The 19570-nt window shown below is 33.6% G+C and overlaps 2 protein-coding genes across 3 annotated transcripts; both read left to right on the top strand.

Annotated features, from left to right (window-relative positions):
* Positions 1–714: 714 nt before the first annotated feature.
* Positions 715–7679, top strand: LOC148868325 (exonuclease V, chloroplastic-like). Its single transcript, XM_088968423.1, has 7 exons — positions 715–1428; positions 2157–2261; positions 3279–3400; positions 4476–4625; positions 4835–4988; positions 6155–6231; positions 7120–7679. The coding sequence occupies exons 1-7, from the start codon at positions 1033–1035 to the stop codon at positions 7331–7333; spliced, it is 1218 nt and encodes a 405-aa protein (XP_088824549.1). The 5' UTR covers positions 715–1032; the 3' UTR covers positions 7334–7679.
* Positions 7680–10879: 3200 nt separating this feature from the next.
* On the top strand, positions 10880–16389 carry LOC148868324 (mitochondrial import inner membrane translocase subunit TIM14-1). 2 transcript variants are annotated; one of them, XM_088968422.1, is made up of 3 exons: positions 10880–11197; positions 12700–12878; positions 15918–16389. In XM_088968422.1, exons 1-3 carry the CDS (start codon positions 11195–11197, stop codon positions 16072–16074), a joined length of 339 nt encoding a protein of 112 aa, XP_088824548.1. In that variant the 5' UTR covers positions 10880–11194; the 3' UTR covers positions 16075–16389. The 2 variants fall into 2 exon arrangements, with proteins under 2 accessions (XP_088824548.1, XP_088824547.1); XM_088968421.1 differs by having other exon boundaries at positions 11120–11197; positions 12589–12878.
* The last annotated feature ends 3181 nt before the right edge of the window (positions 16390–19570 follow it).

Raw genomic sequence — 19570 nt, 5'->3', positions numbered from 1 at the left:
TCTTTTAACTGAGTAAGGGTGTTTAAATTCAGTTATCAAAAATAAAATCGAACCAAATTAAATAAATCAATTCGGTTTGATTACTTTGATTTTTGGTTTGGTTTAATTTAAGGAAAAAAAAAACATTTGAGTTGAACCAAAAACTGAATTAATCAATATATATATATATATATATATTTAATTACAAATATTAATATTAATATTAACATTGATAGTATATAAACGTTGGTTGTATTCGTGAACCATATGAAACATGAATGCAGTTATTATTCTGTAAATAACTAACTATTTAATGATGATCATGCGATCAAAATTGAAGTCTTATGAGCACTAAAATTGATCTCACATCAAAGTTAGATAATGAAAATACATATACACATGAATCATAAAATTAATGCTCATAGATCAAGGTTCAAACTTTCAATGAACCACAAATAGAAACAACCTCTTTCACATTTTTTGTTCAAGAAAATGGTATTGAGGGAGAGAATTGGGAGGGAGGGGATAGGATTTTTAGACATGGAATATACGTCAGCCGGCCGGCCAACAAAAAGCCAAACCACCCAGAAATTAGTGGATTGGGCCGGATTAGAAATTTAAAGACAATAAAATTTTAGAATAATCACGAAAGATATTAGCAGAGTTTTGTTTTGATTTTTTTGGGAAAAGTACGGAAACACGATTTAGAATTCTAAATTCCAATCCCCTACAACTAGCCCTCTCCTCCTATAAACCAAATCCTGCCTATGAATTTAGCATACCGTATGCATTCCCCCATACTTTGGGCCTAGTAAATTCCGATCTTGCTTGGTACTTCTCTCCTTTTTTTTTTTTTTTCGGTATCGCCTGCACTGGTGTGCGACCATGCGTTATGCAAAGGTAGCAAGTCAGCGGGTGACCCGATATTCTCGGTGGGAATAGTGAGCAAGGTTTTAGGGAAATTTTTTTGTAGTGGAAGAAAACGGATAATCATAAGGTATTGCTCAATCGCGGTAGCTTAACGGTTAGTTAGTTCTAAAAACTGAATCATAGATGAGTATGACAGAATCACCGATCAAATCATCCCCCATTGACATTCCTGAAATCCCAGTTGAGATCGTCAGCGAAGAAGAAATGGCTCTCATCGAAGCTGCCTTGGCTGCTACTCGTTCTTCTCTCTCCTCCTCAGTTGTCCCGTCCTGCCCTTCTCGACTTTCTCTCTTATCTACAATTTCCTCCAGTCAATTCCAAAGTAATGCAAAATCAACTGAAACCATCACGTTTCATTCCAAAAGGCCATTATCAGGGTGTTCAGAGACCCAAACTATTAACGACGTCGAAGATTTGGGAAATTTAGGGCGTGCCCAGAAGAAAGTCAAGGTACCCAAATCGTTGTTATATCGATTTCGGAGGAAAAAGGGAATGGCGGTTACCGATATAACTTCCACGGTACGAATTTTTCCGCCACTTGTTTTCTCTTCTTTTTTGTTATTAACAGTTTAATTTGACTGAGATTCTTCTGTTATGTAATGGACAGAAATTAAATTGATTGAGCTGAAGTAATTTTATTTGTTTTCCCTTTTCCTGTTGCAAGAATTTGGTATATAACTTAATGAAATGTGAAATGTCTTTTATCTCTTTGTTTGGGTCTATAGCATTCGTTGACGGTGATGGTATAGCATCTCCTATAGCTGCATATATTAGGTTTCCTTATTCATATTGTTTGTTGCCTCATGGAAACACCAAAGTCATGCGGGAAAACAAAACTTGAATGTTTGAAATGGCCACTATATTGACTGAACATAGTAAACTATAATGGGAACTTTGGGTTCAGATTTGCATTCATTCAGGACTTTCAAGTGCATATGATATCATTCTCCAGACAGGTGTTGGCCAAGCTTTAGATGAAGACACTTTATTTAATCGTATCCCATCTTTCCTTATTATTTCCTGGTCTTGAAGCATTTGTAAAGCTTGAAAAGTTTGGCATTTCTGTTCCTTCATTGTCCTTTTAAAATATCTTTTGCACTGTTTTGGTCGATACAATGTACTTTTTTATTGTCTAGAAAAGTTAGCATAGGTGGTAGCATAAATTTAATTTTACAATTTCATTCAGTTCGATTAAAGTTGATTTAATCAAGCTTCAATTTTCCTTTCTTGCTTATTTATGATAGTAGGAGTGGTGTGAAAAACAAATGGAATTTTCTCTCCTCCGTGGCAAGCCCAAAAAAACTAAAGCTATGGAAGCAGGCACTGCTCGACACGAGAAGCTAGAAGAAGAGGTAAGCTTTCAAACTTAAAATAGAATAAAAATTTGTTCTTGTGTTTGCACTACTCCATTGCCATTTTTCTCTCAGTTGTCTATCAGAAACTCATACTTATAAATCTTCAAGTCCTTTCCATCCTTAGCTGTAGAAATCGAGAAATTGATGGTACTATTTCTGTCATTCTGTGTGCTTCTTTTTCCATTCATCGCTAAATCTGATATGAGGAAACTTCATGGAAAATGCCATGTAAGTTAATAAATTTTCTCATTCAGGACAAGTATGCCATTCATCGAAATTACATGGGTTTCTGATTGATTAAAGTTTTTCAAGTATCATACATTTCTGGTATCATAGAAATTGTCTTTTTTTTTCTTTTGCTAAGGTGTCATAAAAAGTGTAGTTCACCTTCACTTTTATGTTATTCCTTCATTGATGTCAGGTCATTGCGCAAATCAGTGAATTTTGTATTTTGGAGAAATGTAATCAAATCAAATATATAATTATAATTAGGAGCGTAAGGGATGCATAAGTTTAGGGAGAGCAATTCCAAATATTGCCACCAATATTACAGAGCAATTCCAAATATTAGAACTATTCATAACACTAAAACCGACTAGTTAGTATGATACAGTATTGTTTGGTTATGCTTTCATAGGTATGCTGCACAGAGTATCTAAATGATTCTAAAATCTTATTTAGATTCCGAGTACAAGTAGAAGTGATCACAGACACATTCAATTATTGATGTTACATATTATTAAACTTTCTTAATTACCGGTACCTTTACTTTTTTTTTATCATAACAGTAATTTTATTAAAAATATATGGAAATTACAACCAGATTGGAGGGGTAAGACATCTTAACCCTCACTTACAGACATCTTAACCCTCACATGACAAAACACTGTTACCTTTACTTTCAAAACATAAAATGCACATTTTCTTTCTTATATTTGCAAATGCTGTTGCTTATATTTGACCTTATATATAAGATGTAATATATGATCCTAATATTGTCATGTGATAGGACAGGTTATTAAAAAAGTAAAAATTCATGTGAAGTCTGTTGAAGATATTTGGGCTTTGAAGCTCATGAACTTTATTGTTGGGGCAAATCAATTATTCTTTGAAGGAATGACCCGTGAGCTGCCGCTGTAAGTTGGGTACCATTGTGGTAATTTCTATTTTCATCCTTGGCTTTTGCTAGTAGAATTATTATCCAGTTGTTGCATGCCAATGCCCTTTTTGTGCATCAGTAATTGGATGAGGATTCAGTTGGGTATGGAATGGAATGTATTGCATCTGTATAACCAGTTTATCTTTATCTGTTGCTAATACGCGTTTTTCCTTTATATTAGATTCTTTTCAGAAACGGACTTGTATAATGGATGATATGCAACATAAAGACCATCTAAACAACTCTAAAATTTCATTCATGTAAAATCAGTTTGGACCCTGTATCAACTGCTTTCTACTATGATCATATAACAAATGAACTAGGAGAAAAGAATATGGATTGATGGATATTGAGAGTCTGCTTTATCTCTCTGTTCCATTGCACTTAGAGGATGCCTCAGGCAATCCAAGCCAACCCAACTTTAACATGAATGTGCAAAATTTTTTAATATTATTACTACGACTACCATTGTAACAACAGTTTCTATTCTAGTTTGGCGGCGGCATGGTGCTAGTACTTCTTTTAAGTATATAACATGAGATCACTGGGCTGAGAATCTACTGCTGATTCTTTTGGTGGATTTAATTACAACTCAGTTTTTCAGGTTGTGCTTAAGTTGGATGCCAACCCCATCCAACTTGTCAGAGTTGCATCCTAGTTGGTAGGTAATCATTTGACTGGGTTGAGTTTCATTGAGGGAGAGTATTGCCTAGGTGTGATGCATTAAATGGTTGGTTCCATTGTGTTCCTTCAAGCAAAGTAATCTTTTACTTGCACTACAAGTGCCCTTGTCTTCCCTGACAAAGTGAAAGGATGGTTTTAGAAATTCCTTTGAAGTCAGCAGGTGAACCATATTGATAAATCATTCTAGGTGATTGATGGGTTCTAACTGCATGTTTTGTGCAAAATGGTGTTCAAGTTTCTTCCATTGCTTCAATAAGAATAATGGACCTTGGATTTTAACTTACATTAATGCCAGATTTGTAACATTCTTGATGACTTTGTACTTGGCATTTCTACTGACAAGATTGATTACCCATTTAACATTTCAGGATAGGTTTTCTAGAAGGTGTGTGGACAGTCGGGGTAATTGATGAAATCCGAATGCCTTCAACCGGGAATATTAGAAATCCTTTATTAGTGGACACTAAAACTCGTTCTCAAGCTACACTTCCATCAGAAGCACAGAAGAGGAATGGAAGGTATGCACCTTTTTACCTTCTTTTTTATATACTTTTTTCCCCTCTTGGATGTGGTTAGCATTTTTATCTTGAAAAATTGCTTGCTAATTTACTAGGATCATTTTTTTTTAATGAAGCAATCTCTAGTTTTTTGCCTTATTAGAAGCTGTTTATATCATAAGGATGACTTGGAAATTGATGAATTATGAAGTGTAATATTTTTCTGGCAGGCTTCAGTTAATGTGCTATAAGTATTTATGGGACAATGTAATGAGTGATAATTTTCCCTCCGACCATTTCTTTGATTTCTTTCGGTTGAATCCTGAAATTACCTTATCCAAAGAAATTAAAGAGCAGACTGCTAGCTCGGGTTTCCCTGCACAGGTAAAGGATTTTCCCATCACCGATCAACGGTCTATTTCCATGCATTACAAGTTGGTCCTTTTCTTCATGTATCTGATACACACACACACACACTTGGAGCCATTGTTGCTTGGACTCTCCTCGATGGATGATGCTTCCATGTTTGACACATGTCAGAGTCCAACAGCATGGATTCTTGAGGACAGTTGTATGTAATATTCCTTTTTTTATCTCCTAAATTATTTGACATAAAAGATGATATACAATATAAATGCCACTTTTCATATCGAACTTTACTTGGTAACAAAGAAAAACATTTTAGACCCCTTTTTTATGGGATTTTTTTATTTATTTTATTTTTTATAAAAAATGAACTATTTTAATAGTATATACTTTTACATGGACATTCCAATGGGTCCATGTTTTCTCATCTTGTCGACTTAGACTCTTGGGCATGTGTTGGATTTGGACTCCTGTGTCTGGATCCATGCAACATTGACTGGAGCTTTTTTTTTTTTTTTTTTTTTTGGTTGGAGCATAATTTTGAAAAGCTCGATATTTTAGTTGGCTGTAACTAAGAAGCTTATAAGATTCTTGAGTATTAATGTAATGGTAAAATCTCGTGTTGGCAAGCATGAGAATGTGGGTTTGAGTCTGAGGGCATCCACTTTATGCCAAAAAAAGCCAAAGTTTAGGACTGTACCCAGTTTACCCCTCTCAAGTCCCCAGATAGATGGGATGAACATTGGGTAGTGGCCTTTTTTAATTCTTTGTTTTATATCTTTTAAATTATTGAGCATTGGTATGGCCAATTTGATCTCCATAGTTGGCCTGGGCAGTGTCATTTTTGGGTTATGGTTGATCCAAGAGACAAAATGAATGAATGACATGGACCAATACATAAGTGCCAATCTACTTGACGACAAGTTGGTCATAAGGCATCCCTTGTATTGAGGAGGTGTGGGTCTCCAAGTCGTGTGCACCCTGTTACTAACCCATTGACTGGGTCTATAGTGTTAGCACCTGGCCCCTATGGGGGATAAAAGCTGCATCACCAATACACCCCCCCCCCCCCCCCCCCCAAAAAAAAAAAAAAAAAAAAAAAAGAAGCATGTCGGTGGCAGCTAATATAACTTCAACAGTTTTATACTCATTTTTCTCCCTTTTTTATTCTTTTGCATGTACAGACCCTCAAAGAAATAATGGTGTACTTCAGGAATACATGCTGTTCACTTCCTCCAGCTAATGACCAGCTTCTGTTGAGGTGATAAAAATGTTTAAGACTTATGACAATTTCTAACTAATTGCAAGTCCTTTGCACCAAAATAGTGCATGGGGAATGGTACTATATGTGGATGCATGTTTTATAGCTTGCAGAATTGGATGCTTCAAAGGTTTCCACATATTTTCCGCATCATCTTTTTATAGTGAGATTCAGCCCAACAATCTTGGAAAGCAGCCCAAAGAGTTCTGTTCATGGGTCGTATCGTATGGGTATCGGTGTACCCAGATACATTTAGATACACCGATACACAGTTTTTTTAAACATTTAAAACATCCCAGTCCTCTTCCCCAACCCCCTGATCATTATAAAATAAAAAAGAAAAAGAAGAAAAATAAAAAAAAGGTGAGTATTGGCCATATCAATATGCACTGATACTCATGTTATCAATGTTTTAGTCTTTGGATGGATCAATGGCATAGAGCTGATTTGGATGTGTATTATAAGATGGTCTATCCAGAAGGTAATCAGATTGCCAAATCAAGGGGTTTAGTGACTTGGTCTCCTGGCTGGCTGGCTACACCAAAAATCCATGTGACTTAAACAGGGTGTCCCTACTGAGATTACTTTTTGACTTGCCTCTAAGACCTTTGCTTTGTAATACACCAATGAGAATAATTTGTCAAATACTGGTATAGGTAAAATGTAAGCATTGAACCACTCCTATCCGGGTATATCTCCCATGTTACAAATTGACCATTCAAGTGAATATAACCATCTGAATATTTCAGTGGATTTTGGATGGTTATGAACATTTCAGTGGTTTTTTTCCCCAGGGTACTGTTAACTGTATGTTCCCTTCCCATGCATAAGATGAATGCTTACGTACAGTCTTTCCTTTAATGTAAAACCAGTTTTTGATTGGTGCAGATATGAATTCCAAGGAGACAATTCATTGATTGGTGAAGATGAGTTCATGTACAATCCCGAGTGGGTGAAGAGTCAGATTCAGTGCTGTCTTGAGTTCTGGTCAGGAGAGAGAGAAGCCAGGTATGTTCTGGTTGAGGAGCGTTGGAAGTGTCGGTTTTGTAAATTTTCTTCCATGTGTCCTGCAAAAAGCACCTCTGATACTGTAGTGAACTAGAAAACAAGCGGCGGCATTCTCTTCTCGTCTTGGTTCAATAAGCTTTCATGGTCTTAGCTCTACTCATCACCAGGAAAATAAAACTGCTGTGTGCTGGTAGGAGGCATGGCCAGTTGCTTTTTCATTGAGGGTTGATGGAGCAGATGTTGATGGATGGGGGCCTCCTGGAAGGACGAAGCTTTATGTAAGAATAAATTATATTGTTTTATGAAGAATTTGAAAGCTCTTTTTAATCATGTATTTATACTAAGCCGAATTTGTGGATGCATGTATAATCCTGTTCTGTTCACGTATGCTGGTGCAGACCTCTTTATGATTATGTTATTTATTAGGAATTCGATTTCAATGAAGAATGACATATAAGTAAACGGGTAAAACATACTAACTTAAATTTTGAACTAGTGCATCGGCATCGCATGGATGGCATTCTGTCGAGGCTTTAAACTTCAGAATCAAGTTGCAGTTTGAAGATGGATTAGAGAGGGGAATCGTTTTTAGAAGTAGAAGGCGATTCTGCCTCTCCCTTACTTTTTCTTTGTTGAGCATTTTTAAACTGCTTCAAGCAACACTGAATGCTAGAGTGCAAAACCTTGTATTTTGTATGTATTTTTACTCCTTCCAAATTGAACTGTAAGAGCAAATTTTGAAAAAAAAAAAAACCCATCATTGATATTTTTGCAATAAAAATGTTTTTAATATGCAAGGAACCTGGAGTTATTTTAATGAATTTTAAAGCATGGTTGTCTGAAAAACGATATAATCTCGGTCCTTCAAAACAATGTCATTTTTATGTGTAAATTGCAATTCGTAATTTGTGTATAAAAAGAGTTGCATAGTATTTTCCTTTCCTTCTCTCCCCTCTTATTCTTTGTAAGCTATATTGTCTCATATGATTGAAAGTCGGATTTGAGCATTTTCGATGTGAGGTGAGGTCTTTTGGACCTTGAAATAAGCCAATCACCAAATGATGGTGGCTAACTGGCTCAGGATCAAATCCTATAGGAAAAAAGTCATTCAAGTAGGGCTTCAAATAGTGTTGTGCGAATTTGAGTTCCATTAAAGAAGGTTATCCAATATAAGTATATATTTAAAATTTACATACTATCTATCTGTGAAATTGGTTTTAATGTTGCATTTTTATTATTCATTAGAACAAAATTCATACAAGTTATTTTTAATTCATTTCGTTTGTGAAATATAATATTAAAGTCATTTATTAGTTCATTTTATTAATTTTATTAATAGGGTAAAATGGTAAATCCCTTAAACCTTCTCTGGGTTTTCCAAAAAGGCCTTAAACCTCCATGAACTTTGATTTGCCCTTAAACCTCCTTTCACTTTTGGGGATAAAGGGACTTAGAGACTCCTCCTGTTAAACTTTAACCTTTAATTTTAAAGCTATTAGCAACTATTGATGTCATGAATTTAAACATATTATAATACTAATTTTGCCCTTATATAAAAATCAACGATTGTTTGATGACTGAAATACCCGGAGAAGTACAGGGGGATGCATCCTGACCGTGAATTGATGCTAAATTCACGGGCAGGATGTGGTTTATAGGAGGGCAGAGGGCTAATAGTAGGGAGGGCTGGAATTCAGAATTCTGCATCGTGTGTTTTTTTTACTTCTTCCTAACATTTTCTAAAAAAAAATACTTTAAATTTTTAGGCTATGTTTGAAAGGAGTACAAATACAAATATGTAAAGTGTAAAATCTTATATTTTGTATTATTTTATTTGTATTTATACTGTACATATTTACATTTATACTCCTCCTAGAGCCTTAACAAAAAAAACCCCTTAAACCTCTCTTTACCTCTTCTTTTTGCATTATTCTTATGGAAGGATTTGTTTAATCTACCTAAAACGGGTTTGTTTTTGTGGTAAAAAAAGTCAAATACTAAAATATATTTTACTCATATTAACAGTGCAAGGTAAAGCTGAAATTAGCAAAATCTACTAACTTGATTACCGCTGTCAATGGGACAGCCACGTCCCGATTTTTAATTGGGACAAAACCATAGACCAAGAACAGTCATGATTAATAGTCGTGCTAATCAGGTCTGACCCGATTAGACTCGACTATACTAAGAGCTATAATTGTTTAAATAAATAGCAACCTAAAATTGGTTTTGGATAATGTAATTTCAATAAATATATATGATAATAAAATAATAAATTATTCATATATTAATAAATCAAGTGTTTTTAATCAAAGTTTATCTTATATATTACCTCTCGAATTTTACTTTTACACATAAAATATAAATACAATAAAAATATAAAAAATTAGGAAACCTTTATATATTATTTACAAAATAATGGATTTGGGTCTGAGCTGATTAGAACAAGTGAAAACCATAATCGATCCAATTATTAACTGGGACAAAATCACAGAACTAAAACCACTATAATTAGTTTGGTCAAGCTGGGTCTGTCAAATAGAATGTAACCACAACTGACTGTTGACAGCCCTACTTAAATGTGACAAAAGGATATCTAGTATGTGTTTGGTTTCATGGGCGTTTATAGATATATTGTTTATTTGTACTTTTTCACTTTAAACATTTACTTATATTTTTTTCACTTTAAATGTTTTTTTTTTTACTTTAAACATATCATGTTTTTGTTATTTGGTTGGGTTTTACTTTAAACATTTTTTATTTTCTACCTCATATTAATACCCATTAAAGTATGCCACATTAGCATTTGGTTTCAAAAAAATGCTAGGGCATTGGGGGAAATAAGAATTTGACATTTCTCCAAATGCTCCGTGCACAAAAATCAAAGCGTTTCAATTTTTTACCGTTTATTTGATAAATGGTGAAACCAAACAGTTGTTTCACTTTGCTTCATTTGCAATAAATGTCGATGCTTATGTGGTGCTGATGTAGCGGCGTTTTTTAAATAAATGCCCACGAAAACCAAACACAACCCTAATTTTTAATTAATTCTATTACATTAGATCAAACTTGAATTTGAGTATATATGGATTTGACTATAATGCTTGAAAGACATGATATTAGAAGAAATTGTAACCAATCAATGAGCATCATAAAAATAGTAATCAATTAGATGAATCTTCATCAAATTCGCAAGGGTTGTGATTGGTTAAAGTCTTTCTGATATCATGTCTTTCCAATATCATAAGATTTTTCCCATATTGTATGTGAATCTGATTCTTTTGGGACGACGATAGAACTAAAGGCTGTGTTTGGAAATGATGCAAATAAATGTGAATGCAAATATATAGAGTGTAAAACGATTCATATAAATTATAAAATTAGGTTGGTTTTGCATCGACAAATTTACCTTCTTACCAAATAGACTTTTAACTACAATGGATGCAAACATGAATTTTAATGAAATATACACTTTTTTTCTTAATCAAAAGGCCACTTGAATACAAATTTACTTATTTTTTATCGATGTACTTTTACATCTTATTATCAATATAAATATGCATTAATCTCTCATTTGTAAATATATAAATATAATGTTATCAAACACAGATAAAAATAAACCAAAATGCAAATTTCCCCTGAACTACAATTTACACTCCATTTGCATCGTTTCCGAAACGCAGCCAAAATGTTTTCTCACAGCCTCCCCATGGTCCCCATACCACAGGCGTGCAGAAGTCTTTTGTGTACGTGGGGTCGGAGGCCGCAGAAGTCTCTGGATTTTCCGGTCGGAGGTCCAGATTCCTGAACCGGATACCGGTTTTTCTATGGGCTTTTAGTTTTAGGCTTTAATTTACCCAGAAGGCAAGAACCGAGACCGTAAGGAGAGATTGATTTTACCAAACTAAAACAGAGATTGCTTCATCATCAATCTCACTCACATCTCTAGCGTGAAATGGTGAGTTCACTCTTTTCTTTTGCGTTTTTCTTTTCTTCAATGTTGTATGTTCTGTCAATTTCATCTATCAGAAAAAAAGTCGTATCGATTCTGGGTTCTTGTACTTGACTGTTTCATCTCCGTTTTGTTGAGTTTGATTCGTCTTAGAGGGTAGGTCATCTACCAGCGATCATTCCTATTCCTAGAAGGGGAAAAATTTAACCTTTATCACCTGTTTATCTATTTGCGGTGATGATTTCCGGGATGAGTGTTGAGTATTCTTTTGTTTAGGGTTTTTTTTTCCCTGACTATTTACTAGCGGAGGCTCGATGACATTGAGTTAGGTTTTCGTTAGTTTTAACGTAGCTATTCATTTTGTTTCGTTTGTGAAATTTATACACATGCTCACATAAAGATAGATGGGCACAAGCACAAGAGACGCACGCTTGACAGCTTTAAATGAATTTTTTTTTTGGGTGCAGAAAGTGCTTCTAAACAATGTGTTTTAACCGAATGGAATTTGTGCAAATTTGTGGGCTGTCGCTGAAAGATTGACAGTATGTTATACATGAAGCTTCTGTTTCTAAATATTTTTAAGTTCTTTATGAGGCTTGATATGGAATGAGATTTGAACACCTTGGAAAAAACATCCCATGGTTGAAATTTGGATGTTGAAATACATTACTGACAAAATTAGGGAGGATAAAATTAGAAATGAACCTATGATTGGAACCTAAGGTTGTTCTAATAAATTGTTTTGTCAGCTATTCTGATGAAATTGATGAGAATAAATGATTTGGTGCACCTTAAAAGCTTTAAAACGGTGAGGGAAGTCCAAAGGACATTGGCTGAAAGTAATGAAAATACTTGAGGACTTATGTATCTAGAAAGGATGAGCTGGCAAAGTAGACTTTGTCAGTTAACATGGTTCAGATGGTTTATCCTTCATCTGTCTTGAAAGCTGGCTTCTTTCCTATCTACTTTGATTGATTGAGAATTTTTGCTAATAAATTTCTTGCAGTAGTTTTGTATAATAATCACCCTTCTTAAGAGAGAGTAGATATCTATCCAATCTTCTTAAGTTGGTAACCTCTTGGTCATTAGGACCATATGAACCTTGTTCCTTTAATGGAAAATCTACTAGCCCCATTTCTCTAGTCAATGTTTTTCATACTTGTTGATGGTGCTATCATTCTCCAACATCTGTTAAGAATCTTTTCCAAAGCCTTTATAACATTATTTGTTTGCTCATTTCTATTTCATCAGAAAATATTTTATTTTTTGATCAGTATCAGAAAGCATTTTATTTTCAGTGGTTCATTCAGAAATATTACTATTAGATGATATCTGATGATTAAATATCATTTTTTGTCATAGTACTTGTCAACTGATTTACTTGACAAAATGAATAGGGAAGGGGACTAACTTTAATCTAGGATAGATAGTACAGCATTCCTCTTCTCAAGGTAAGCATTGACACTGCAGTAATTTTAACGAGAATAATGCTGATTCATGTGAATCAGGCTTCACCATTTCTAGCTGGACTTGCAGTAGCTGCTGCTGCTCTTGCAGGAAGATATGGAATCCAAGCTTGGCAAGCTTTCAAGACACGTCCACTCACACCAAGGATTCGTAAATTTTATGATGGTGGTTTCCAACCTACCATGACAAAAAGGGAAGCAGCTCTTATTCTTGGCCTGAGGTAAATAATTGGTTATTTTGAAGTGTAGTAGAGCAGTGTTTTAAAAGTGTAATGGCCATTTTGTGCCCGAGATGCAAGGTGAGGCGTGTGCCTTTTGGAATCAAGGCACAAAATTAAAAAACTCAAAAATTGCAAAAAAATGTAAAAATTCAATAATAAATTAAGAAAATGTTAAAAAAAGTATTAATTAAAAAACTGAAACCTTAGTTTAAACTGAATGTTTTAAAATGCTATTAACTCAAATTATAATACATAAATATAACATATAAAACATATTTAAAGTGTAAAAAGCAAAAATAATAACCAATCGAGGGCTGGCTCGTTGGTGTGTTAGCTGGGTTATCCCAGCATTGATGCGGAATCAAATCCTGCAATCAGCACTTTGGGAAAAAAAAGGGGGTAAAGGGGAAAGGGGAAAGTTATTGTTGATTAATAAAAAAAAAAGAAGCAAAAATAAAATAAAAAATAGCATACAAAACATATTCAAGCATGCCAAACTTTTAATTTCTTTATTTCTCTCCCAATTGCATTATTTCAAATAGATAATGTGATGTTAAACATCTTTCATTCTTAATTCTACAAGCAACCTTTGTACCAAGCCCCTTGAGGCAAGCCCAAACAAGTCCATTTTAAGTTCTTAAATTCTTAATCCCTACAAAAAATGGCTTTATAATTTTAGTTATCTTTTAATATATATCTTTTATTAGGTTATAAATAGAAAAACAGTACAAATTTCGAAAAGGTGCACGTTCTGGCTGAAGTGCGAGACACACTAGGTGCACACCTAGGTACACCAGGCGCGTACATTTTGAAAGTGCTGTGCCTGGGGCCTAGGTGAGGCACATACCTTAAAATGTGCCTTGCCCGAGTGCCTGGCACATTTTAAATCACTGTAATAGAGTGAAGATTTAAATTCAATTATACCGGTATGAAAAAAACAAGATCCTTGGTTACAAATGACAAAACAAAAGGCTATGTTCTGTGGAAGCTTCCCTAGTTCACTCAATTAGGGAACTTTTTCTCCAGAAATACATACGTTGCATGTCTGTAATCTGTATAGTTCTTGATAACATTCACCAACTTGGTGGATTCACCTAACCTTGAATAGTCATCTTTTGCCTAACTAATTTAATTATTCTCTATTGTTAGTAAACAGCATAGTTTTCGAGGCGCCAAGATGAGCCTAGGTGACAGGAGGTGCCTTGTTGCCTAGTTGCATAGGGATGGATTTTTTTTTTAAAATAAGAAACATGAATCCTAAGGTAGTTCCCTGGGTTCCATAGAGACCGGAAACCATCATTCATTAATAATTATCTATAATCTTCATAACAAATATAAACTTTCGTATTAAAGTATAAAAATCAACATACACATGAGAAGAAAAAGAAGAAACAATAGGAAATTCATAAAATATAGGGGCTGAGACCCTCTTTTTGTCCTAGGAAAAGAAGAAGAATATGTTGATTGGATAAAATTTCAAGTTCTTTGAGGGGTCAAGACAGCATACACCGATACATGTGTCAGTTGAACCCTAGTAAATGAGAAAGTAATAAAAAGAAGCTAGCATGTAAACATACAAAATGGATATTTTAGTTTAGAAATGTCTATTTTGTTATTATAATCTCAAAAAATGGAGAATATGAAAGTATTTCATTGTGCCATATACAAATTAGCTTGGTGATCAAGTGAGGCAACTCTCCATGGGCATGTTATTGCTAGGTGTTGCCTTGACTACGATGGTAAACAGGTGGTAATTTACAAATTACATAGGGCAAAACATGTCAACAGAAAATCATTGGGTATCTTTTTGTAGCTACTAACTACTTGATTTTATTTTTCATGAAGTGGCTGCTCTGAGACTTCAACGTTCTCATGCTTTCCAATCTGAGGTTTTATAATTATACCAAGCAATGGTCCATATTACGAAATTAGCATAACTCCAAATAACCAGTTCAATGCTTTCTTATTTAAATATCCTTGTGAAGAGGGAAGTTCATTCAACAGAGGGAGCATTTGATGAATTGGGTGGACAAAAATGCCCAGTGAAGGATTAGCATGCTCACCTATGTGGTGAAGGTTTGAAAATTCTTATATATTCAAGTGGTAGCTCTTTTTTTTTCTTGATTTTTGGTATTCCAGTGTTTGGGTCAGTCTGTCAGTACGAGTTAGCGGGATTCACGGATAGGGAACCATGGAGAGCCTGCAATTCTTTGGGTTTGATCCCATGCCTCTTTTGGAGTGGTGTTGAGTGACCATCTCAACCATTGGATCAACATTTAAATGCTAGGTCAATTGATTATAAAAAACTCTGCCAGTAAGCCTGCCTTACAGCACTGGTCCGAAGCCTGGATAGAGAAGGGTTGCATCAGAATGGTGGACGGCACAAAAACTTTTCCAAATTCTCGTGATCACGGATGTCAACTCTTTGCAAGGCAGCTTTCTGAGTAGGTAAATAGAAAAAGTTCTTATTTTTTTGAAAGGGAAAGTAAGAAATTTATTGATAACAGATGAAAATATTACAACAGTTTCCCGGTGAATCTCACCAGGGAGAAAGCCAGCTTACAAATTCCATACAGATTGAGAGCAAAGCAGCTGAAAAAGTTCTTTTACCCGGAAAAAAAAAAAACAAAAAGAAGTTCCATCAACACTTTCATCAACTTTTCATTAAATTTGCCTTAGATTCGAATAAATGGTACGTAGTAGCAGCGTGGATGTCAGCATGTTATCCATGATTTTGAGAAATGGAGAGGTGTTTATATGTCAGTATCCTCATCTGCATCCCTATCGAATGTAATAAAACAAAGCTCCTATATTATTTCACCCGTTTTGTGCTTCAAAAAGGTCAAACACACGAACCATCATACTGTGTAGATAGATATGGCAGTTAATCGTTATGTAAAATTTTCAGCTCGTTTTCAGTCTATTTCTGACTCTCAACACATCCGACCATTGCACCTTACAGCAGAAGAATATAACTAACTTTTGCACGCGTGTGCGGGTGCATGTTTTACTTATTTATTTATTTGTATGTCATGACAGGGAAAACGCAACCCCAGAAAAAGTGAAGGAGGCACACAGAAAAGTGATGGTTGCAAATCACCCAGATGCAGGCGGTAGTCATTACCTCGCTTCTAAAATTAATGAAGCAAAAGATGTAATGCTGGGAAAGACAAAGGGAAGTGGTTCTGCATTCTGATAAACTGGAAAATCCATACTGCAAGACCCTTTTGAAAGCTTGGATTATGTCCTCTGTGAAATTTGCAAATTAACGTGGTGGCTCCTTACACCCATTTTTGGTCATGGCATTAAGAAATTCACAACTCTTCATTGGAGGAATACCATTTATATTTGCTTTGGGGGAAGATTTTGATGGAATGGGATGGGATGAGAAATAGAAAATGGGTGTAAAATTTTTAGGTTCTATTGTTTGGTTGTAAAAGAGTAGTGGTGGGAGCATCAGCGCCAATAGCATTACTAATTAAATGAATAATTAATTAACATTTTATTTTAATTTTTATTAGTGAATAATTTGCTATTATCTAACAATTAATTATTAATATATTATATTAATAATTTACTTTTAATTTGTTAACTAATTAATTTAAACATTTTAGTTTTTATTATATAATTTATTAATGGGTCACTGTCTAATATTAATTCTTAAAAAATACAACGGAAATGTCTTTTTTAATGTTAAATAAGTTTCTCTCACTTTTTCCACTTTTTTCACACCAAAATAATACTGATTTTACTTCCAAAGAATTGAGAGCTGCAATCCCACCTTTTTTTTTTCTATCTCATCTTAAGACATGTTACAAATCAAACATTGGAAATGAATAATATTCATTAATATTCCCTTTTCTTTCCACAATCTAAATGCAATTTGGCTTGGATTTTCATAAAGAAATGCCAAGAGATAATACAGTGTATGCAACTGGATCAAAATATTGATACACTTGATACTATCAAGTGGGTATGAGACTATCATATGGATGATACTCATTTGTTTTTTTTTTTTTCTTTTTATGGGTATTAAAGAGATGGTGACAGCCCTAAAATTTTGAAACCCCCAAACCTTTTCTGTATTGGTGTATTGTGTTGATGCCGAGGTTCAGATACGGGATAGGTATGGAAATTGGGTGTCTCGTCTTTTTAATGTGTATTGGACTTGTATTGGACCGTATTGGGGGTGTATCGAGGGCGTATCCGGGGTGTATTGGTAGCGTATCGACAAAAAAATATGGCAAAAAACTAAAAAAATAAAAGGGGAAAACAAGCTTCATTTTCCTGAAATAAGCATTCTTTCACCCTCAAATCAACTTAAAACTCCAAATCTCATTATTAGAGTGCTAGATTTGCAGAAATTTGCAAGAAACAAGTGTGAATGGTTAATTTTTTTTTAAGATTTTTCAAAATTTGAAAAAGTATGGCAAAAATAGATAAGTTTTTTTATAATATCTTGTGATTTCTTTTTTTTCTTGAATGTTTAAATTTATGTTGATCTACAATTCTTACATTCAAAATCACATTTTTTTTTTGTTTTGTTAGTAGATCTATGGAAATTTCATGAAGATATTTGGGGAAAAAATAAATTAACAAAAAATTTGAAAATATAGTTTTTTTTGCCTATAAAGACTAAATATGTTTTAGATCTATGTATTTATCTATCATATCTATAGAGCAATTGAAATTTCTTCTTTAATAACTATATATATTTTTTATTTTTATATTATTAGAATTAAAAAATAAATAAATAATTAATTATATTTTATCATTTGATCACAATGATTGAATATATTATAATTCTACGAATCATCTATCATATCCACAAAGCAATTGAAATTTCCTTTTTAATAATTATTTTTGAATATATTATATAATGTTTATTTATAATTTTTGGAAATAAATAATAAATAAAAATTATTTAAATAATAAATAATTATTAATTATATTTTCACTTAAAAGTTGAGCCAATATATGTTTTATGGTTGGATAGGAGAATTGGGTTTTCCCATTCCATAAAACATTAAAACTTAAGAATTATAATTTATAAATTATAGTTAAGCATGAGATTTTTAATGAAATTATAATTAATTACAATATATTTCTTCATAAACCATTAATATCTTTTTTTTATTTTTATTTTGATTAATCACCCATAACTTTCCCTTTTTACCCTCTTTTTTCCCAGAGTGCTGGGTTGTGGGACTAGATTCCAGGTCACTACTGGAACAATCCAGCTAACACACCAATGAGCCAGCCCTTGATTGATTGTATCTATGCTTATCTTAGTTGATGCAAATGCACCCCATATTTTGAACCTTGTTTTATCTCCTGCACTGCTACGCCATATTGCATAAAACATTCGGCAGATTATTAGCACGCCAATTTTATGTTAGGAGCACTGCGTAGTGCTTCATCTTGATCTATTCTCTCTTTTTAGAACATAATGCTTCAGCATTAGTAGAAATGGGAAATGTGGACAAATTGACACTTTAAGATATTACGTATTTTGGAGGTAACAAGTTGTCGGATTTTTCTGTGATTTTGATTTGTAGGCATGGATCTGTGCCACTTTAATGATCGATCGAGCCATTTAAAGTATGGATGTTCTGTTGAAGTATGCCGTTGTTGAACAACTGACACTGTAATGCTGTATTTTAAACTTTATTAGAAGTCTCAAATTCCCTCTATTTGAATAATGCCAAAGTTCAAAATCAGACACAACTAGTATATCAAAATTATTTCTGTACAAAAAAACTAGATTTCATGGACTATTAGCAAAATCATGAACAATTATATTATAATTTAAAAAAAAACGAAATTTGATTCATAGCAGCAGCATCGGCAGAAGTTCCAAACTATATCAATTTAATCTAATAATATAATCAGTTCAAAGTTTTTTTCTTTTACTTTTTTGGTAAACTCAGTATAAAATATGAAAATTTCTCAAATGATTATCAGCTTTTGCAATTAAACCCCATCAAATGAACATCTATCTATAGTTATATTAAGTGGACACTTGCCTTTGTTTCAGATTATAAAAATTAAATCCAAATACCATAAATCATATCTGGTTTAGTACTTATGCATGTGCTCTTATACTATGTGCAACGCGTGTGCGTTGATGCTTGTATTAGAACAAGAAAAAGTGTTAATATCAAAATACACTATGGAGATAATGCCATCTACCGAGAAGTTGTTATTCCTTTTCTCCTAAAAAGGATGGCCAGAAAGTGCCTGTTTCTTTATTCCTTTAACTCTTTTAATAGTTTCTTTATAAAAATTCTCTATTTCCTTACATTTTCCAAATAACAAAATTTGTCCTTTTCTACATGACAACGTCTGTCAATATCAAAATTCCAAACCATGATTACAATTGAAAGTACATTAAATAATGTTAATTCTTTTTTCTTTCTATTACGTAACCTCTTTGTTTTCTTGCAGATACCATCTGATAAAATCTCAAGTAGGGATAATATGTAAATTACATGATCAATGATGCATTATTTAGTAGAAAAGACTTATGCCGTAAGAGAAGGCATGGGAATAGGAATATTTTCTTATTCTCTGATAACTGAATTCCCCAATTTTTTTTTCTTTTTCTTTTTTTCTTTTTCCAACCCATAGGAACCTCATTTAGTACTACGATTATATGTCAGGTAGAGTAGCAAACAATGGAGAGAAACGAA

This window comes from Nelumbo lutea, chromosome 2, assembly GCF_056320005.1.
Source record: "Nelumbo lutea isolate HS-2025 chromosome 2, American lotus-T2T, whole genome shotgun sequence".
Taxonomy (NCBI): Eukaryota; Viridiplantae; Streptophyta; class Magnoliopsida; order Proteales; family Nelumbonaceae; genus Nelumbo; species Nelumbo lutea.
Note: the sequence above shows the minus strand (reverse complement) of the source record. Positions and strands in the feature narration are given on the sequence as shown.

Coding starts and splice junctions, on each gene's coding strand:
- LOC148868324 (XM_088968421.1), top strand. CDS start 12,679: ATGCTGATTCATGTGAATCAGGCTTCACCATTTCTAGCTGGACTTGCA. Junction 12,879..15,917: donor GCTCTTATTCTTGGCCTGAG/GTAAATAATTGG, acceptor ATGTCATGACAG/GGAAAACGCAACCCCAGAAA.
- LOC148868325 (XM_088968423.1), top strand. CDS start 1,033: ATGAGTATGACAGAATCACCGATCAAATCATCCCCCATTGACATTCCT. Junction 3,401..4,475: donor ATGACCCGTGAGCTGCCGCT/GTAAGTTGGGTA, acceptor TTAACATTTCAG/GATAGGTTTTCTAGAAGGTG. Junction 4,989..6,154: donor GCTCGGGTTTCCCTGCACAG/GTAAAGGATTTT, acceptor TTGCATGTACAG/ACCCTCAAAGAAATAATGGT.